Source organism: Callorhinchus milii, unplaced genomic scaffold (genome assembly GCF_018977255.1).
Source record: "Callorhinchus milii isolate IMCB2004 unplaced genomic scaffold, IMCB_Cmil_1.0 Scaffold1, whole genome shotgun sequence".
In the NCBI taxonomy this organism is placed as follows: domain Eukaryota; kingdom Metazoa; phylum Chordata; class Chondrichthyes; order Chimaeriformes; family Callorhinchidae; genus Callorhinchus; species Callorhinchus milii.
The window spans coordinates 98,076,025-98,095,845 of record NW_024704742.1 but is presented as its reverse complement, the minus strand read 5'-3'; the positions used below and the strand labels follow the sequence as shown (position 1 = coordinate 98,095,845).

Genomic DNA, 19,821 nt, shown 5'->3' with positions numbered 1-19,821 from the left:
TCTATTTTCAGCAAGTTGTTTTGCCAGCCATAAAAAGAAAGTATACAACTAAATACAAGTCACTGAATAACGCATTTGTACAATTACAGCACATGTAAGAAATGCACATGTACATTTACTGGGGCAAAGTATTACTTATTCCATTCTCTGTACATTTTGACACAAGAGAAGATGTTCACTCATCCTTCAGTAATCTGCCTTCCTCATCCTAATGTGCTGTCTATGCTTTGAGAGGAGGAATCATCCAAAATATTTACTGTATACATTTATAAATCTGTATTATTGTAAGCACATTTTAAACTTTAAAAAATGTTGAGATATACACTTTTCAATGTTCAACCTCTCATCAGTTACAACCTCTCTTCTCTGGAAGCCAAAGACGTGGCATATGGTTCCACAAACACTGGCAGATATCAAACCTCACCCAAGTGGCCATCATTCAAGTGTGAGACTAAATAGCATAGTTGGTAGATTATTGGACTTGAGGAGCACTCAGTCTGATCTTGAATTTGATTTCGCCCACAAATATACAGTCAATTTACTTAACTGTGAAGTGCTTTGAGACATCTGGAAGAAGTGAAAAGCGCTATATCAAATGCAAGGATTATTATTATTATTATTATTGAACAAACATGCACACACATGCACATTTGTGAACACACATGCACACATCATAGATACAAGCACACATAGATATACACACTTTTTAGTAAGGAGTGCAGGAGAGGGATAGGCCCTGGAATAGCAATTCAAAGTGGAATTTGCACTATTTTTTTCCTCGTTGCAGCCCAAGGCTGCTTGTTTCATTTGCAGTACCCTTTACTCACACCTCTGAGATCTGAGGAGAGGAGAATAATAAGGCAGGAATCTTATTTTCACAGTACCTTTCACTGCAGAAAATAATGGAGTGTCCTTTTCTGCAGCTGGAGGGGTAGAGGAGTTATTCAGGTCATAAAGATAATAAAGGTTGACAATGATAAATATTCATAAGAGAATTGAATCAAATGGGATGCATACACCAGTACTTAAGGAAGCGAGGGTTGAACTAGAGGGAACTGTAGTTGACAATTTTTACAGCTCATTAAATACATGGCTGGAATGTTGGAAAATACCGAAAGTTGGAAAACAACTAATGTTGAGTCTAAAATGGGGTCAGAGGCATGATCCTGGGAATGTAGAGTCGCTGTTTGATGTGTACATCGGGAGAAATACTGCAGCTTATAATAAAGAGAAGAATTAAACACATGTAACAAGAATAACAGCAATGGTTCCAATCCAGTTTGAGTTTACAAAGTGCAGATCATGCCTATGGAAGTTCTCGGAGTTCCTTACAAATGCAGCAGAACAGTGGATATTGCTGCTGGATGCCTCATATCAGGAAATACAGAAGCCATGAGACAAAATAATAGTAATCCTTGCATTTGATATAGCACCTTATCACATCAGTGGGACATCTCAAAGCATGTCACAGAATGTATTGTAAAGTGAATTGACTGTATTTTGTGAGGCAAAACCCAGGAGCCAATTACGCCCAGCAATATCCCACAAATAGTCATGAATTGAGTGACATATTTCCTTTTTTTCCAAAATGCCCCACAAACTGAAGCAGAATGCCTGGATACAGAGAAAGAACAGGATGGCATGGAAAACAACAACAACAAATTTACATTTATATAGTGCCTTTCACATCAGGAGAATGTCCCATGGAGAGTCTTCATGAGATTGTAATCTCAATCTCATCCAGGGGTTCAGATGATTTTAAACGCATCTCACAGTTTATGCTGTCAGCTCAATTTTTTGCATAAGACCTCTGAATTTGTTCACTATTCTCTATATAAATTAATTTCATTTTGGCCAGTAATGCATTAAAATCTTCTCACTGTAGGGCAAAAGTGCCATAGTTTGCTGTTAGTTTGGTAAATTTACCAAAAGTGCCCAATGTGCTCTACATAACATAACATGTAGGAGCAGGAGTAAACCATTCAGCCCTTCGAGCCTGCCCCGCCATTCAATCTTCTAATCTAACTACAGCTAATACCATAAACCTGCCTTATTCCATATCCCTTAATTCCTTTTGCAATAAGAAATATATCTATCTCAGTCTTGAATATGATCAAGGACTGAGCGTCAACAGCCCTTTGGGGTAATGAGTTCCATACATTCACCACACTTTGAGTGAAGAAGTTCTTCCTCAACTCAGTACAAAAGGGCTGGCCTCTGATTTTAAGGGTGTGACCCCTGGTTTTAGTTTCTCCAACCAGGGGAAACAATCTCCCACTATCTACTCTATCATGCCCTTTGATGATCTTATAGGTTTCTATAAGATCCCCTCTAATTCTTCTATATTCTAGAGAATATAGGCCCAAATTGGTCAGCCTATCCTCGTAACTCATCCCCTTCATCCCTGGTACTAACCTAGTAAATCTACACTACACCCCCTCCAAGGCAAGTACATCCTTCCTTAAATAAGGAGACCAAAACTGCACACAGTATTCCAGGTGTGGTCTCACCAGGGCCCTATACAGTTGCAGCAAGACTTCCCTACCTTTGTACTCTAATCCTTTCATAATGAATGCTAACATACCGTTCGCCTTCCTAATTGCTGCTGCCCCTGCAGACTAACTTTCTGTGATTGGTGTACAAGGACACCCAAGTCCCTCTGGACGCTAACACATTCCAATCTCTCCCCTTCTAAAAAATAACCCGCTCTACTGTTTTTGCTACCTAGGTGGATGACTTCGCACTTCCCTACATAATACATCATCTGCCACCTACCTGCCCAATCACCTAACCTATCTATGTCGCGTTGCATTTTTTTAATGTCACCCTTTGTGTTGACAATTCCTCCTAGTTTTGTGTCATCCGCGAATTTAGATATAGATATAACTTTGATGTCCTCATCTAGATCGTTGATGTAAATGGTAAATAGCTGAGGCCCAAGGACTGATCCTTGTGGCACTCCACTAGTCACATCCCGCCAATCTGAAAAGGACCTGTTCATCCCTACTCTTTGTTTTCTCCCCGTTAACCATTCCCCAATCCATGTTAATATGCTCCCCCCAATTCCATGCGCCCCTATCTTTTGGACTAACCTTTTATGCGGCACCTTATCAAATGCCTTCTGGAAGTCCCAATAGACCACATCCACTGATTCACCCTTATCTAGTTTACTCGAAATATCCTCAAAAAATTCTATGAGATTTGTCAAACAAGACTTCCCTTTTGTAAAGCCATGTTGACTTGGCCTAATTATATTGTGCTCCCCTAAATACCAGACTACCACATCCTTAATCAATGATTCTAAATTTTTTCCGACCACTGATGTGAGACCACTATAATAATAATAATAATCCTTGCATTTGATATAGCGCTTTTCACGTCGGGAGGACGTCCCAAAGCGCTTCACAGAACACACTGTAAAGTGAATTGACTGTATATTTGTGGGCAAACTCGGCAGCCAATTGCGCACAGCAATGTCCCACAAACAGTCGTAGATTGAAAATGACCAATTTATTATTGTTTTTGGTTTGGGAGAGATTATCATTAGGCTCTGTGTGGAGTAAGGAAACTTGCCCAAGGTTTCGCCCTGACCTGCCTGGAATTGAACTCAGGTCTCTCGCTTGCAAAGAGAGTGCTCTAACCACTGTCAACAACTGGCTGTTGGATTTTCACTCAATACCACTATTTAAGTGTGGTCTGATGTGCAGGGATATGCAATTGGGATTGCTTAATTGGGAAAATGGAAGTATATATCAGGAACTCTGCTTCAGTGCAACTCACTATATCAAATGCAAGGATTATTATTATTATTATTAAATGATTGTATCTGTCTGTCTAACAGTCTCATCCCCAATTACAATAACCATCCACTCGTTTACCCCAGTGTTATAGATAGTTTGTCCTTCCACCTTCCTTGTCGATACAAGTTCCAAGGACCTAATTTCTATTGCTCAAGGTTAAGCCGGATTTACAACCACTCTTTCCGTTGTCCCCCTGACCTCCTGAGTGTCCATTGACCTATCCTGACCTAACCAATGTTGACTGTACATTCCCTCAGGGGAGTGACTGAGTGCCCTTTACCTTAAGCCAGGTGTTCTTCCTCAGTTTGAGACGTCCCATCCAGATGTCTGTTAGAAGCATCTGCGTGCAAGTGTGTGAAACATAAGGTCGCAGGCCAGCCGAGCTTGCTAGTTTCAGGCAGGTGAAATTGCTCCAATTTTTCAGCTCGTAAGTCAGCAGTTTCATGGCCATTCTCTCATTCTGTTTGAAGGCATGATCCAAAATACCCACAGCAAGCTGCCCAAATTCCCTGGCGAGGGAAAACATTCGCTATGAAAACACAGACCCATTGTGGCTCCTTTAAACACCAATCCATTAGCTACCATCGCTCCTATTCACAAAGCTTTTGCAGACTCTTTAACACAACATTTTGTGTATGTGCAGCAATATTAATGTGCATGAGGTGAATATTTTGGTTGTACAAATGGGTTAATCCAGGGAGCAGAGTCAGAAAAGCAAATGCTGGCTGTTGGATTTTCACTCAATACCACTATTTAAGTGTGGTCTGATGTGCAGGGATATGCAATTGGGATTGCTTAATTGGGAAAATGGAAGTATATATCAGGAACTCTGCTTCAGTGCAACCTACTTTGGGAGCATAGTTACCTCAAGTTGGCTTGACTTACACTCAGTTACCAAAAGGAATCCCCATTCATATTCCTACCAATGAATCCAGTTAGAAATCCAGGGTTCTAACGAAAGGTCATCGGCCTGAAACATTAACTCACTTTCCTCTCTCCATAAATGCTGCCTGACCTGCTGAGTGTTCCCAGCGACTTCTGTTTTTATTTTAGAAATCCAGGGTATTGGGCACCTCGATAACATATGAATTGGTCTGACATATTCTTGTTAGCAGAAGCAGTCCCGATTTATGGGAGTCTATTAAGGAATCTCATATGAAATCACTGAGCTTTTTCCCGCAATGATATCAAAAATACAGCTGCCGGGTAACTTTAAAATGCAGCACATCTGTCCTTTAAACATAAGTGTTACTATCACTAGGCTGGGCAATAGAAGATCCCCAAAAATAAATACACCCTAAATTTGTTTTGGACTAACATAGGCATGAGGGAGAGTTTGAAAGCCCTTTAATAATAATCCTTGCATTTGATATAGCGCCTTATCTCGTCTTCGAGATGTCTCAAAGCGCTTCACAGAATAAACTCTAAAATGATTTAACATTGAATAGTTCCTACTTGGAATACTGCTTCAGCTCTTCCGAGATGTCATCCATCATATTGCTCTGCTTGGCCTCATGTGCCATGGCTCTATAGAGTTTACAAGCCACTACTGCCTTTGCCATGGCTTCCTCTCCATGTTGCCAGAAGAACATAGCCATCTTCTGCCGTTTCATCAGCACCGCCCACACCAGTAGGTCATTGAATGGGTAGATGAAACTTGCAAAGTCGTAATCCTCAGAAAAATTCAGATCATGTTTAGACCTCTTTCTCGATTTATGTGATGAAACAGATTTTTCCTGCAAGGGCAACATCAGACTGAATGAAAACTAATACCTGCATTCCTTGCAAAATCAAAGTGGGGCAGGGTGATGTCTCACCATAGATTTGATTTTTATCAAACAAATTATCAAATCTTATACAAAACATGGCACTTTCCATCTATTCTTAAAGATAGGACACAGGCATGATCCCCTATGCCCCACCTCACAGTATTCCCTGATTTCTGAATAGTCATTTCAATCTTGACATGACTGTTTTTGAGCTACAATTGTGTGTTTTCCATAAGATCACAAGATTGGTCTGGATGAATACAGCCTTTTGGCCCATCTGATGTCATCCCTCCAGAACACCCATCCTATCATCTTACCATTGAGCTGTTTTTTAAATGAGTCTGGTGTGCTGGCCTCAACCGCTATTCCTGGCAAACTGTTCCAGTCGTTGTTTATCTCATTTTAGTCAAGCTTCAAAGGATACCAGCTAAACTCAATCCGTCTCCTGTGAAGCAGAACTGTACTTCACAGGATTCAGACACAGGATACAGGCATCAGAGAAAAAAAACAGTGCACAGAAGTGAGAAACCAAAAGAAACCAGTTGGGGGTGGGAGTTGGAGGAGTAAAGACATTTTCACCTGTAGGCTAGTTATTAACTATTATCTTGCTAAAAAGTAAACTAATAAATTAAACCTTGTAACTAATGAGGCTACCGGATGCACTGTGCAGTACCTTGGCTCTGTAGGGCTGGGCTGTTCGAATGAACTGAGAATGTAGCCTGTGCTCCACAGATCTCATTCTTGGGTTTGTGTCTATGTTCGGGAGTGAGGAATGGTGGGTCCAGGTCTGTGAGAAGTCGGATACACTCTGATGACTAATGCGCTGTGAAAATGACAGTTCTTTGTTTAGAGGTTATCGACAAATTAACATCTAATACCAAATTCTTCCATCCGACAAATTGAGCACACTTTAAGATACATATTCGCTCTGTGAGCTAGTGTAGACTCAATTGGTCGAATGGTCCCCTTCTGCTTTGTAGAGTTATATGTTTCTATATCTAATTAAAGAAGCTATATTTAAACTACAATGTTCTTCCTAACAACAACAATAACTTTTACAGCATTTACAGAGCGCTCTTCATTTGAGGTAGCATTCCGGATCGCTATCAATTACATAACACACTTCAAATTGTTAAGTAAAGAATGATGGCATCATCTTCTTCATATATCCTTAAGTCCCATGTTTTCACACTGTTAGGTGAACATACTGCATGTGTAGCTACAACATCTCACTAACATAGAGAACAACTGTTTAATTATTGGGCTATTTTAAAGCATATTACTCAGTAAACTGATAAATGCTACCACATATCAATCAAGCAAGAAATAGTAATCCTTGTATATGAAAAAGTACTTGTAAGATCAAAGTGAGTCACAGATAATTGTTGTTATGAATGTGTTTTTGTAGATGAATTAGACAGCCAATTTGCACACAGCAATGTCTCACAAACAACCATCAACTGAATGACCAAACATTGGCTATTACAATAACCAGCAAGTAATGTGTGGTCAGTAGCAAGTTAATATACTCAAATAAATCTGATACAATCATTCAAACCTACTGCTTCCATCAGGGGGAATGAAGCACTTGTTCTATTCAATTGAATATGGCATCAAATGCTACTGATAGCAAAGGTCAAAAATGGAGATGAAGAGAAAATTCAAATGGTGATCACATTTTATAAAACTATTTGTTTCAGTCAAACAATTCCTGAAAAACTATGGAGATTTCATTGGTGCAGAAAATCAACTAAGCAACAAGCACTTGCATTGACTAATTCAAGGAACCGATTAAACTATCTATAGTTTTACCAATGCTACAGGATTGTTGAAAATTATTATCTGATTTGTAATATTCACTTCAGCAAGCTGATGATCATATCCATGCTATTGTGCTATCAGGAAACAGTGAAGAAAGCATGCTGCTTCCATCTATCCCAAATATGATAGCCAAGGAGATATCAAATGAAAACATTTATGACAACATGATTTGAACAACAATGATTAATCTATTTAGCATCAGAGCAGTCATTTCCTTACCTTGTGCTTACTAAGGAGGTTGTTGTACAGGACTCTGAAAGATTTTCTTGTGTAGCTGCTCCTGTAAGCGCCTCCTACCAGGTATTCCATCACCAAACCAATGTCAATCAGAGAGATCTTGTAACCAGGAGGAAGGTTGTTCTGTGAATGAATGTTTAATAACATTCATAACATTCAAGTAAAATTCATTTGCAATGCTACATTCACAAAAGTGGGAACTCATTAAATTTAACACATACGCATGTGGAATATCTTATGTGTTTGTCAAAGCTACATAACTTCACATTGAGACCAAGGATCTGCCTTTAAAATCCAAATTACCACATGATCCAGGCAGTACAGTACAAAATTACATTTGTATAGAGCCTTTCACATTGGGAGGATGTCTCAAGGTGCTGGACAGTCAGAAATTTGGACCCGAACTGGGGGTCGGGATCAGGGAGGGTGGAGGGCAAGATTTTCAGTGGGTCGCCGAAGGCTCGGTCGAAGAGGAGGGTTTTGAGACGCACCTTGAAGGAGGCGAGTGAGGGAGCGAGACGAAGGGAATCTGGGATAGAGTTTTGTAGGGTGGAGGCAGAAAGGCTGAAAGCCCAGCCGTCGATGGTGGAGCAGCCCAGGCAGGGGACATTGAGTAGGCCAGACCCTGTTGAGTGGAAGGAGTAGATAGGTTGATATGGGGTCAGCAGGTCGCAGAGGTAGGGAGGGGCAAGACTGTAGAGGATTTTGAACTCTGTCCTCTGGGGGATGGGGAGCCAGGCGAGGGTGGGGGTGATGGGGTCACGGAGCCTGGTGCAGGAGAGGACACAAGCTGCAGAGTTCTGGATGATCTGCAGCTTGTGGGAGGAAGAGTTGGGAAGGTCAACAAGTAGGGAGTTGGTGTAGTTGAGCCTAGATGTGATGAATGTGTGGATGAGTACATAAATGTTTCGGCGGCCTAAGGGGTGAAGCAGTGGCAGAGCCAAGTGACGTTGCGGAGGTGGGGGAAGGCAGAGTGGGTCATGGCAATGATAAAATGTACCAAGTAATAGCCTCAAAAGAATCAGAGAGAGCAGAAGTATTTAATAATAATAATCCTTGCATTTGATATAGCGCTTTTCACATATTTTAGACGTCTCAAAGCGCTTCACAGAATATACTGTAAAGTGAATTGACTGTATATTTGTGCGCCAAATGCAGCAGCCAAGTGCGCACAGCAGTGTCCCACAAACAGTCATGGTTTGAGTGACCAAATTATTTTTTTTTTTCTTAAGGGATTATTATCAGGCGTGTGGAATAAGGAAACTTGCCCAAGGTTTCGACCTGCTGGGAATCGAACCCAGATCTCTGGCTTGCAAGGCGAGGGCTCTAACCACTGATTTTTCAGGTATTTGGAGGTAAATTAACAAAGTATGCTGCGTTGTTAATTTGGTGGCCCCACAATCATCACATAGATATAACTACAGCATTCAGACATCCTCCCAATGTGAAAGGTTCTATACAAATGTAATTTTGTACTATACTTCCTGAATCATGTGGTAATTGGATTTTAAAGGCAGAACCTTGTAAAAATGTTAGCACTGAGAACAGATGTATCTGGTAAGCAGTTTATCATTAAGAACCCACAAAAGCACTTAAGGTGGAAAAGAGCCTGAGGCCAGATATCTCTTTAATCTGTTCCTGGATTTACCTGTTTCAAATCTCCGACAAGGTGATGCAGCAGGAGATTAGCGGGACCTTGTTTCTGTGGAATTAAATATTTGTAAGTCAATATTGATGTAGCTCACGTTTCCTATTGTATTGAACAATAATCACTGGCTCCATCCAGATCTGAAATAGAATTGGTAATCCAGGTTGGGGCAGTACAATTAAACCATTGTGCGGTGAAGCAGCATTGAATAACTGCTCACACGACTGGGAACAACAGTGGCCAGAATCCTCCCTCACTTAGACAAAGCATGTTGTCCAGCATTGAGACTACAGCAGCGCTGAGAGAAATCATTCTCTGAATGTCAGATATTTATTTTAAAAAGCTCTCTACTCCCCCACTCTGCCCAACCCCCCTCCACCCCCCATATTAATCAAATTCCTTCTTTCATATGCATCACTTAAATCCCAATTGATTTGGGTTGACTAGAAGTCATTCCGCACAGCAGCACAAAAAAAGTTTTAAACAAGGAAGTCTGTGCTTTTGGAGAACAATGATGTACAGACCATGTAGTAGAGCTCTTGGAGTCTGGAGATGGTGAGGAAGTGATGTATGCTCACACCGTTCTCTAGCAGCAGCTTCACAAAATCCACACGATCCATCAACAGAGCATCGAGCATGGCCTGTTCCAGGGATCCAACCTGCACCATTCAGATAAAAGCATTGTTCTTATTCTTAAAGAGGGTGTCTCACCCTTAGAAAGAAACTTCAGGGAAACTGGTTAACACCTCATGTGAGGTGTGAGGTATATTTAATAAAATAATTTGCACTGCGAATCATATCAGTACAAAGTTTCAGGGTCTTGGTCCACATGGTCTGTGTGAAGTACTTTGAGATGTTCTCCTACATGAAATGTTCTAAATGTTTGCATCAGGAAGATGGAGGTTGAGGGTTGTAGTCCCTCACCTACAAGGGCACAAAGTATTTTAGAAATCTGTAAAAATGTTCCCCCTTTTAATAAAATAATAGTAATCTTGGCATTTGATATAGTGCCAATCACATTGGGAGGACAACGCAAAGCACTTCAGAGGATACACTGTAGAGTGTGCATTTTGTAGTTGAACGTGGCAGCCAATTTGCCCACAGGAATGTAACATAACATAACATGTAGGGGCAGGAGTCGGCCATTCGGCCCTTCAAGCCTGCCCCGCCATTCAATCATCGCTGATCTTCTAATCTAACTCCAGCTAATACCATAACCATGCCTTATCCCCATATCCCTTAATCCCTTTTGCAATAAGAAATATATCTATCTCAGTCTTGAATATGTTCAAGGACTGAGCATTAACAGCCCTTTGGGGTAGTGAGTTCCATACATTCACCACCCTTTGAGTGAAGAAGTTCTTCCTCAACTCAGTGCGAAAGGGCTGGCTTCTGATTTTAAGGTTGTGACCCCTGGTTTTAGTTTCTCCAACCAGGGGAAACAATCTCCCACTATCTACTCTATCATGCCCTTTGATGATCTTATAGGTTTCTATAAGATACCCTCTAATTCTTCTATATTCTAGAGAATATAAGCCAAAATTGGTCAGCCTATCCTCGTAACACATCCCCTTCATCCCTGGTACTAACCTAGTAAATCTATGCTGCACCTCCTCCAAGGCAAGTGCATCCTTCCTTAAATAAGGAGACCAAAACTGCACACAGTATTCCAGGTGTGGTCTCACCAGGGCCCTATACAGTTGCAGCAAGACTTCCCTACCTTTACACTCTAATCCTTTCATAATGAATGCTAACATACCGTTCGCCTTCCTAATTGCTGCTGCACCTGCAGACTAACTTTCTGTGATTGGTGTACAAGGACACCCAAGTCCCTCTGGACGCTAACACATTCCCATCTCTCCCCTTCTAAAAAATAACCCGCTCTACTGTTTTTGCTACCTAGGTGGATGACTTCGCACGTCCCTACATTATACGTCATCTACCACCCACCTGCCCAATCACCTAACCTATCTATATCTCGCTGCATTTTTTTAATGTCGTCCTCTGTGTTCACAATTCCTCCTAGTTTTGTGTCATCCACGAATTTAGATATATTAACTTCGATGTCCTCATCTAGATCGTTGATGTAGATGGTAAATAGCTGAGGCCTAAGGACTGATCCTTGTGGCACTCCACTAGTCACATCCCGCCAATCTGTAAAGGACCCGTTTATCCCTACTCTTTGTTTTCTACCCGTTAACCATTCCCCAATCCACGTTAATATGCTCCCCCCAATTCCATGGGCACTTACCTTTTGGACTAACCTTTTATGCGGCACCTTATCGAATGCCTTCTGGAAGTCCAAATAGACCACATCCACTGATTCACTCTTATCTAGTTTACTCGAAATAGCCTCAAAGAATTCTATGAGATTTGTCAAACAAGACTTCCCTTTTGTAAAGCCATGTTGACTTGGCGTAATTATATTGTGCTCCCTAAATACCAGACTACCACATCCTTAATCAATGATTCTAAAATGTTTCCTATCACTGATGTGAGACTAACTGGCCTATAGTTCCACATCTTTTCCTTTCCACCTTTTTTAAATAGTGGTGTGACATTTGCGATCTTCCAATCCATGGGGACTGTTCCAGAATCAAAGAAATTTTGGAAGATCAGACATAAGGCCTCCACTATCTCATAAGCTACCTCTTTTAAAACCCTGGGAGGCAAGCCATCCAGACCAGGGGATTTTAGTGCTAACAGTTTCTCTAGCACCAATTCTCTACTAATTAAAATTTCCCTAAGTTGCTCCCTGTCCTTATCCCCTTGCTGCATCTCTATTGTTGGCAGACTTGTTGTGTCTTCTAGGGTGAAGACAGATGCAAAGTACCCATTTAGGGACTCTGCCATGTCCTTATCCCCCATTACAACTTCTCCCATCTCTGACTGAAGTGGACCTTCATTTACCCTCACTAGCCTATTCCTCTTAATATATTTGTAAAAACTTTTACAATCTGACTTAATGTTCCTGGTTAGCTTACCCTCATACTCCTTTTTCTCACTCTTAATGAGTTTTTTAGTTTTATTTTGCTGATTTCTAAAACTCTCCCAATCTTCAGATTTGCTGCTTTTCTTGGCAGTTTTATCAGTCTTTTCTTTTAATTTGATGCTTTCCCTAACTGCTCTAGTTAGCCACGGATGAATTGCTTTCCCTGTGGTACTCTTATTCCGCAAGGGAATATGCGACCGCTGAGAATTTTGCACTACATCCTTAAATATTTGCCACTGTTGGTCTACATTTTTACTTCTTAATCTTATTCTCCAGTCTATTTTACCTAAATCTTTCCTCATACCTACAAAATTAGCCTTATTTAAATTCAGAATACTTGCCTCGGATTTAACTATATCCCTCTCTAACTTAATGCAGAATTCAATCATATTGTGATCACTCTGCCCTAGAGGAGTCTTAATACTTACACTGCCGACAAGCCCTGTTTTGTTACACAAAACAAGGTCTAGGATGGCCTGTCCCCTAGTTGGTTCCTTGGCATGCTGCTCTAGAGAGTTATTTCTCATACACTCAATGAACTCTTCTTCTGACCTACTTTTGCTGATTTGGTTTTCCCAATCTATGTGGAGATTGAAATCACCTATTATGATCGCTTTACCTATCCTACACGCTCCACTGATTTCTTGGTTGATACCCTGTGCTGCATTGTGATCGCTGTTTGGGGGTCTATAAACCACTCCCATTAATATTTTCTGCCCTTCATTATTTTTTATTTCCAACCATATTGTCTCAACCTCCTGGTCATCAGATTTCAGATCCTTTCTCTCCACTGCTTTTATTTCATCCCTAATTAACAGGGCCACCCCCCCACCCACAACCACCACCTCGTTTCCCACAGTGCCTATCTTTCCTGTAAACTGAGAACCCTGGAATATTTAACTCCCACCCTAGATCTCCTTGTAACCATGTTTCAGTGATGGCTACTAGATCATACCCACATGTGTCTATCTGTGCTTTTAATTCATCAGTTTTATTCCGAATGCTTCGCACATTCAAATATAACATTTTTAATTTCCTAACATTTCCTGTACTCTCTGATTCCTTATCTGCTTTGCCAAGCTTCTTACCCCTAGTTAACATATTCCTATTATCTGGCATGCTATTCTGCACTGTCATCTTTACTTTTTCTAATGCTAACTTATGGTTTCTCTTACCGATATATTCCCCCCCTTTACTAGTTTAAATTCCTATTTACCTCCCTATTAATTTGTTTAGCTAGGACATTTGTCCCAGCCCGATTTAAATGCAGCCCATTGCTCTGAAAGAGCTCTTTTCCCCCAATACTCATGCCAATGGCCCATAAAAAGAAACCCCTGAGTTACGCACCACTCGTTTAGCCATGCGTTCAAGTCCTTAATTTGTTTGTTCCTGTACCAATTGTCGTATGATACAGGAAGTAGTCCCGATATTACCACCTTCGATGATCTTGACTTCAATTTGGACCCCAGCTCTTTGAATTCCCTTCTCAAGTCATCTTGGCCAACTCTACTAATGTCATTGGTACCTATGTGAAATACCACCAATGGATCCTTGCCCTCATATTTTAAATTATCCTCTAGCCCTGCCGAGACATCCTTCACCCCGGTCCCAGGGAGGCAGCAAAGCCTTCTGGTGTTTTGGTTGGTGTTGCAGATGATTGTGTCTGTCTGCCTAATAGTCTCATTCCCAATGACGACAACCATCTGCTCTTTTGCCCCAGTGTTAGAGGTAGCTTTTCCTTCCACCTCACCGGCTTCCTTGTTGAGACAAGTTCCAAGGATCTCATACCTGTTGTTCAAGGTTAATGCCGGATTTACTACCATTCTTTCCATTATCCCCCTGACCTCCTGACTGTCCATTGACCTATCCTGACCATAATCAATGTTGAGTGTATATTCCTTCAGGGGAGTGATTGGTTCCAGGATGTAGCTATCCAGGAAGCACTCACTGTCTCTGATACTCCGTAGTGTCTGCACCTCGGACTCCAGCTCAGCTCAGCTCAGTTGCAGACATCTTCTGCAGATGTGGTCACCCGGGGTCAGACTGCCCTCCATCAGCTCCCACATGTCACACTCCTCACATAACACTGCCGGGCCATTGTCACCTCTTCCAACTTGAGTTAGTTAATTAGTTAACTTAAGTTAATTAGGTTAAGTTAATTAAGTTTTAATTTAATCAAGTTGATCCAATTAAGTTGATCAAGTTAAGTCCATGATGTGTAATGTGTTGATAGTTGTTAGTTTACTGTTGATACTGACGTCGTTCTGATGTAACACTTTTTAAATTTCTCGCTTTTTTTTTATGTCTCCCAATCAGCCATGAAGTGCATGATCAATTTTAACACAGTATATATTGAAATACCTTCCAATGTTGTCCGTAAACCAAAACATTTTTCTTGGCAATGTCAACTCTGTCCCAAGCCAGCGTCAGACTTAGCTGGTCTGATGCTGAAGCATTTGTACCTTTAGAAGCAAAATAACATTGTAGGTTTCCAATATAAAACTAAATTCTATTACAAAGTTCATTAGGTAAGCTTTAGGAATCTGCAAGATTTAACATGAGAATAAGTACCTTTCAGAAGAGCGGTCAGGATTGCTAAATCAATGTCCTGTTGGTCTTCTGACTCTGTGTCAAAAATTGTTATCTGTATTCACAACAGAAGTTATTATTAATAATAAGCCTTACATTTGATATAGCGCCTTTCACATCAGGAAGGTGTCTGAAAGCACATTACAGGATTTACTGTAAAGTGTAGTGACTGTGTATTTTGTAGGCAAACATGACAGCCAATTTGCACACAACAATTTCACACAAACAGCCATGAAGTGATTATCAGGGGTGCCAGTTCCAGAGACAATACTCACTAGTTCAAGATTTTCCATCTGAAACAAGAGATCTTGAGACTTTTAGTCTACAACTTATGGATTTTGATATTTATTTTGACATTATAATTTACTAAGGAAACAAGCTTCAAATATAAAATACAATGGACTTTGGTTCCTCTGTTCATGGGTCATTATATATAAATTCTGGCAAACAGAATAAGCTGATTTCAATAGAGTGGTTAACTCCACTACTATCGGTCCTTTGGAGCCCAACATTTGGGAAGGGAGTATAATGTCAAGAAGGAAAAACAGGAATGGAAATGTATTCCATTCACCAACACTGGTCACCATTCACCAGTCTTGACTTGTCTCACCCCAAGGGATTAAACATTCTCTCACTGCCCAAAAATATCACACGAATTGAAGTTGCACAATACAATACAAAATTACATTTGTATAGCGCTTTTCATGTCAGGAGGACATCCCAATCTGTTGGATACAGTATATTTACCAATGAAGCTGCTCTGCACTGGACACATGCATACTGCTTTACTCAGAGGGTAATTAACATCTGGAACAGGTGGCCATGCAGAGTGGTTGAGGCCAGGGCACTGAACTCATTTACAAATCAGCTTGATGTTGTGATGGGAGGATGATAGGATGGATATCCTGGAAGGATGGGATCAGAGGGGGAAAAGGGCCTTCTTCACTCAAACCAATCTTGTGATCTTGAACTATGTAAACATAAACATTCTGAAACTTTACCCAAGATCGCTGCAGGTTGGAACGCACTCACCGATTCCCTGTGCTCCATGCATTCTGTAAGAATGTTAAATAAATGATTGGATTGCTTCTGTCCAAAATTGAAGGTCTTCTGTATCATCAGTATTAGCTCATCCTCCAACCCAGGAGAAAGGTGTCTGTAATACACGTAAATGTGCATGTCAAATAGTCCATCAGAGAGGGTGTGAACAAATGAAATCAGTCTGAGCTGAGATCTGCTATTTACATGTTATTGAATTCATGACCAAGTTCTTAAAATATCAAGATCTACTTCTTGGCCATAGTGTTAAGAACACTCACTAATTGTAGCACAATACACTGAAACCTCAAAATCAAATCATTGCAACCCTGGTCGATGGAGGATGCAGTAATGGCCAGTAATATGCTGGGTAGAAACATATATATATATATATATATATTTAGAGAGGCAATTTGGTCCAATAGGTATTCATCACTCTTGATAGGCAAATTTTTATTCTGTGTAGATAATGGGAATTCCAGCAACAAAAAGATCCGTAGCATTGGCATCTAATGGACATGAGTGGCATCAAGATTATATGCTGGGCAACACATTTTTGTTAAGGGCAGAAGTATAAGAATAATCTTATGTCAATTTCATTCGAATGCTGTCAATGATACAACAATGCTTCAATCTGATACACCTTGTATGTTTGTTAAAATATCTGTCGAGCAGGTTTTCTGGAAGAAAATGACCCTTGAAAGCATATTTCAATAAACTGCTGATTACTGAAAATCCGATTGCATGCATTTATGACAACTCTATTTAAACATCTCTATGTAACCAATTAAACTGTATGATACTAGTAACCATTTCACTGTTCAAATGGCCTAAGTTATATGTATACACACATTTTGTATCCAAGTAAATTCACCTATAAAATACAGTCACTACTTTAAAGTAAATCGTGTGAAACGCTTTGAGACTTTCTCCTGATGTGGAAGGTGCTATATCAAATGCAAGGATTACTGTTGTTTTATAAACACAGTACACGAATACAGAGGGAAAGAGAGAATATATGAACAGGAACATACCTACCATCTGCAGTATGCTTATGTGTAAAAGCCAGGATATTGGCTGCCCTGCCTGTTCCTTCACAAACAACGACAGGTGTGGGGGGAGTATGCCTGACATATTCCCACACTGTCAGGATCACGTTAGGACCACCTTCAATTACCAGCCCCACAATAGGGACACCTTGGCCCATTTCTGTTTGAAATAAAAGCAACAACTTATTAACCCAAGATTTATATGTAAAATGCAGTGAACTCATCCAGAAATCCTGAAAATAGTAGAGCATTCAGTGCTGTAGGTCAATTTTGAATGTTTATTTGAGCTACCAAGGCTTTTTGCTGTTCCAATATCTTCTATACATACTCCTATGCCTGGGGTCACAGCTGCACCAAGTTCTTTTCATTCTTAAGTAATCCTGATTTATGGAAAAGAGCCAGAATAAGTAAAACTGAATGTTCAAGTTTTTTCAAAGACGTAAGACATTTTATCATTGTTAAATTAATTAATATAAAGGGATCTATAATGGGATAATCTGTCAAGATTCTTTGATAAAATAACTGAATCATCACACCCAGGCAAACTCCCCGCTTGTCAGCCACCCCAACTCCTCCCTCCACAGGCTGCAGATCATCCAGAACTTTTGCAGCCCGTGTCCTCTCCGGCACCAGGCTCCACGACACTATCACCTCCATCCGTGCCCAACTCCACTGGCTTCCCATAACACAGAGGATACAGTTCAAGATCGTGGTCCTCAACTTGAAAGCCCTCCATGGCCACACTCCTCCATACCTCTGTTACCTCCTAACCCCCTACAAATCTGTCTGCTCCCTCCACTCACCGGGCTCCGGCCTGCTTCACATCCCCCGCTTTGCCGACCCACCATTGGCGGACTGGCCTTCAGCCTCTCTGCCCCATCCTCTGAAACTCCATTCCACAGTCTCTCGACCTTGCCCCCTCACTTGCCTCCTTGAAGACGCATCTCAAGACTCTCCTCTTCGACCGTGCTTTCAGTCACCCTCCTATCCCTACTCCCCCAACCCTCCACCCCTCCTGAACCCAACCACCAGCTCGTGTGCAGATCCCTGACTGTCCAGCGCCTTTGGATGTCATCCTGACGTGAAGGGTGCTATACAAATATAATTTGTTGTTGTTGTTGAGTCACACAAATGGAATCTCCTTCTATTATCTATCTTTCTGATATATTAAAGTACAATACATCAACCTGAATGTCAGAAATTTACAATTTACTTCCAAAAGCAAGGATCCTCCATTTCAGATCTTATTGAAATTGTTGCATTTTAGGCCCCAAAGAAGTTAGGAACTTGCAAATGAATCCCATTTTCCATTTGTGTTATGAAACTCTCAATCGTTTGATATTCAACAGCTGCTGTTCATCCAACTGCGAGAAAAACATCTTCACATCTCGCTCCCTTCACTACCTGCGCATCTTTTCAATCATTGAGAAACCTCTGTGAAAGGCCAAGACTTGAATTTTGAGTATCCCAGAGGTTAAAAATAGAATAAAAAAGGAAAGAAGCCAAGTAGCATAGAAATTGACGCCATTCTTGAATATCATAGCCGTAGTTTATAAGAGATGACTGAGAGGGCTAAGGAGTTCCACAGCCTTAACGGCAAAGAATGAGTTACAGTAGAAGATGGACGATATGTGTTGATTTCAATACAATGGTGATGGAGCTAGGAGAAGGATTATGGAACATGCCATATTTAGAGCCTAGTAGATACAAAAGGAAAATATTGTAACCGTAATGATTATAGCTGCATTTATGAATTAGAGAAAGAAAAGAACAATAGAGGAGTATGAGAAAGAGTGATTGGAAGCTAGAAGAAAGGGAAAGCTCAGCTATCAGGCAACATACATTTTCTTGTGTTGTGTCCAGCAGTGAAAGAGATTGTAGAAAGATCTCTCCACATATGCAAGGCACTCTGGCATTCTTTTGGGATTCAGCTGACTTTTAGAAATCATAATAGTAAATATGGTAAGTTTTCAGTATTCGCAACTGGAGGTTTCTATTTGCAAATCAAATTCAATTTGAAAATCAAATCCAGTCAGATCCTAGTGAGCCCAAGAATACTGATAATTGAAGAATGTCAGTAGAGGACATATGAGATCAAGAAAGTTGCTGAGTTTAACGTTGAATCATTAGTACAACAATGGGTAGCTGTGGATAAAGAGTGGAGGGAATCATTGATATGAAAATTTGACTGCACTTACGTGTATTTATCCTCTGAAGAGCAATGTATTTTTCCAGCTTTTTTCTGAGCTTCATTTCATTCCCATACTTGCCAACAGTTCCATCATCCACCAGTATAAAATGTGAATGCTTGCTATTCAGGCTGGTGAGTTTGCTCAGGGGATTTCCAAGAGTCTGATAAGGACACACTATCTGAAATACATAGGATCATAAGAGAGGTTTGAATGAAGATGATCCTCTGGCCCATTTGATCTTATCCTTCTAGAATACCCCATTCCCATTACAGCATCAAGTTTCCTTAAAATGAACCCAATGTCCTGGCCTCCACCGATCCCTTTGGTAACCACATTGCACATCAACTCTGAAAACATTGGAAACAATTTTATCACTCTTGTATCTTAGTCAGTGTTTGTATTATCAATGTTTTCTTCTTGTCTGTCTTAGTCTATTTTAGTCTGCAAAAGACTTGCTAATGTTTAAAAGCTGGTTAAAGCTAGCGACGCAAACTCTTGTGTTTCTCTCAATACAGCACTTTGTTTAGTGCACATAAACACCCCATTGGCTTTGATGTGGAGACACATTTTACTTCAACATTTGAGGCACTTTTAAGCATTCCAAAGCGAATTGATAGCGACGTTTTGGAAGACTCTTAAATCCGGGCTTAATTTCAAAGCTCGTTTTCTGCTGCCTCTTTTTAAAG

General features: G+C 40.6%; 1 protein-coding gene across 1 annotated transcript in view; it reads right to left on the bottom strand.

Annotated features, from left to right (window-relative positions):
• Nucleotides 1-19,821, bottom strand: part of trpm6 (transient receptor potential cation channel, subfamily M, member 6) — a 63,174-nt gene that overhangs the window by 27,705 nt on the left and 15,648 nt on the right. Inside the window, 11 exon segments of the mRNA XM_007899373.2 lie at nt 4,081-4,309; nt 5,256-5,536; nt 6,243-6,392; nt 7,610-7,750; nt 9,276-9,329; nt 9,800-9,934; nt 14,629-14,729; nt 14,839-14,911; nt 15,889-16,012; nt 16,929-17,103; nt 19,142-19,313. Coding sequence (XP_007897564.2) covers nt 4,081-4,309; nt 5,256-5,536; nt 6,243-6,392; nt 7,610-7,750; nt 9,276-9,329; nt 9,800-9,934; nt 14,629-14,729; nt 14,839-14,911; nt 15,889-16,012; nt 16,929-17,103; nt 19,142-19,313 — 1,635 coding nt within the window.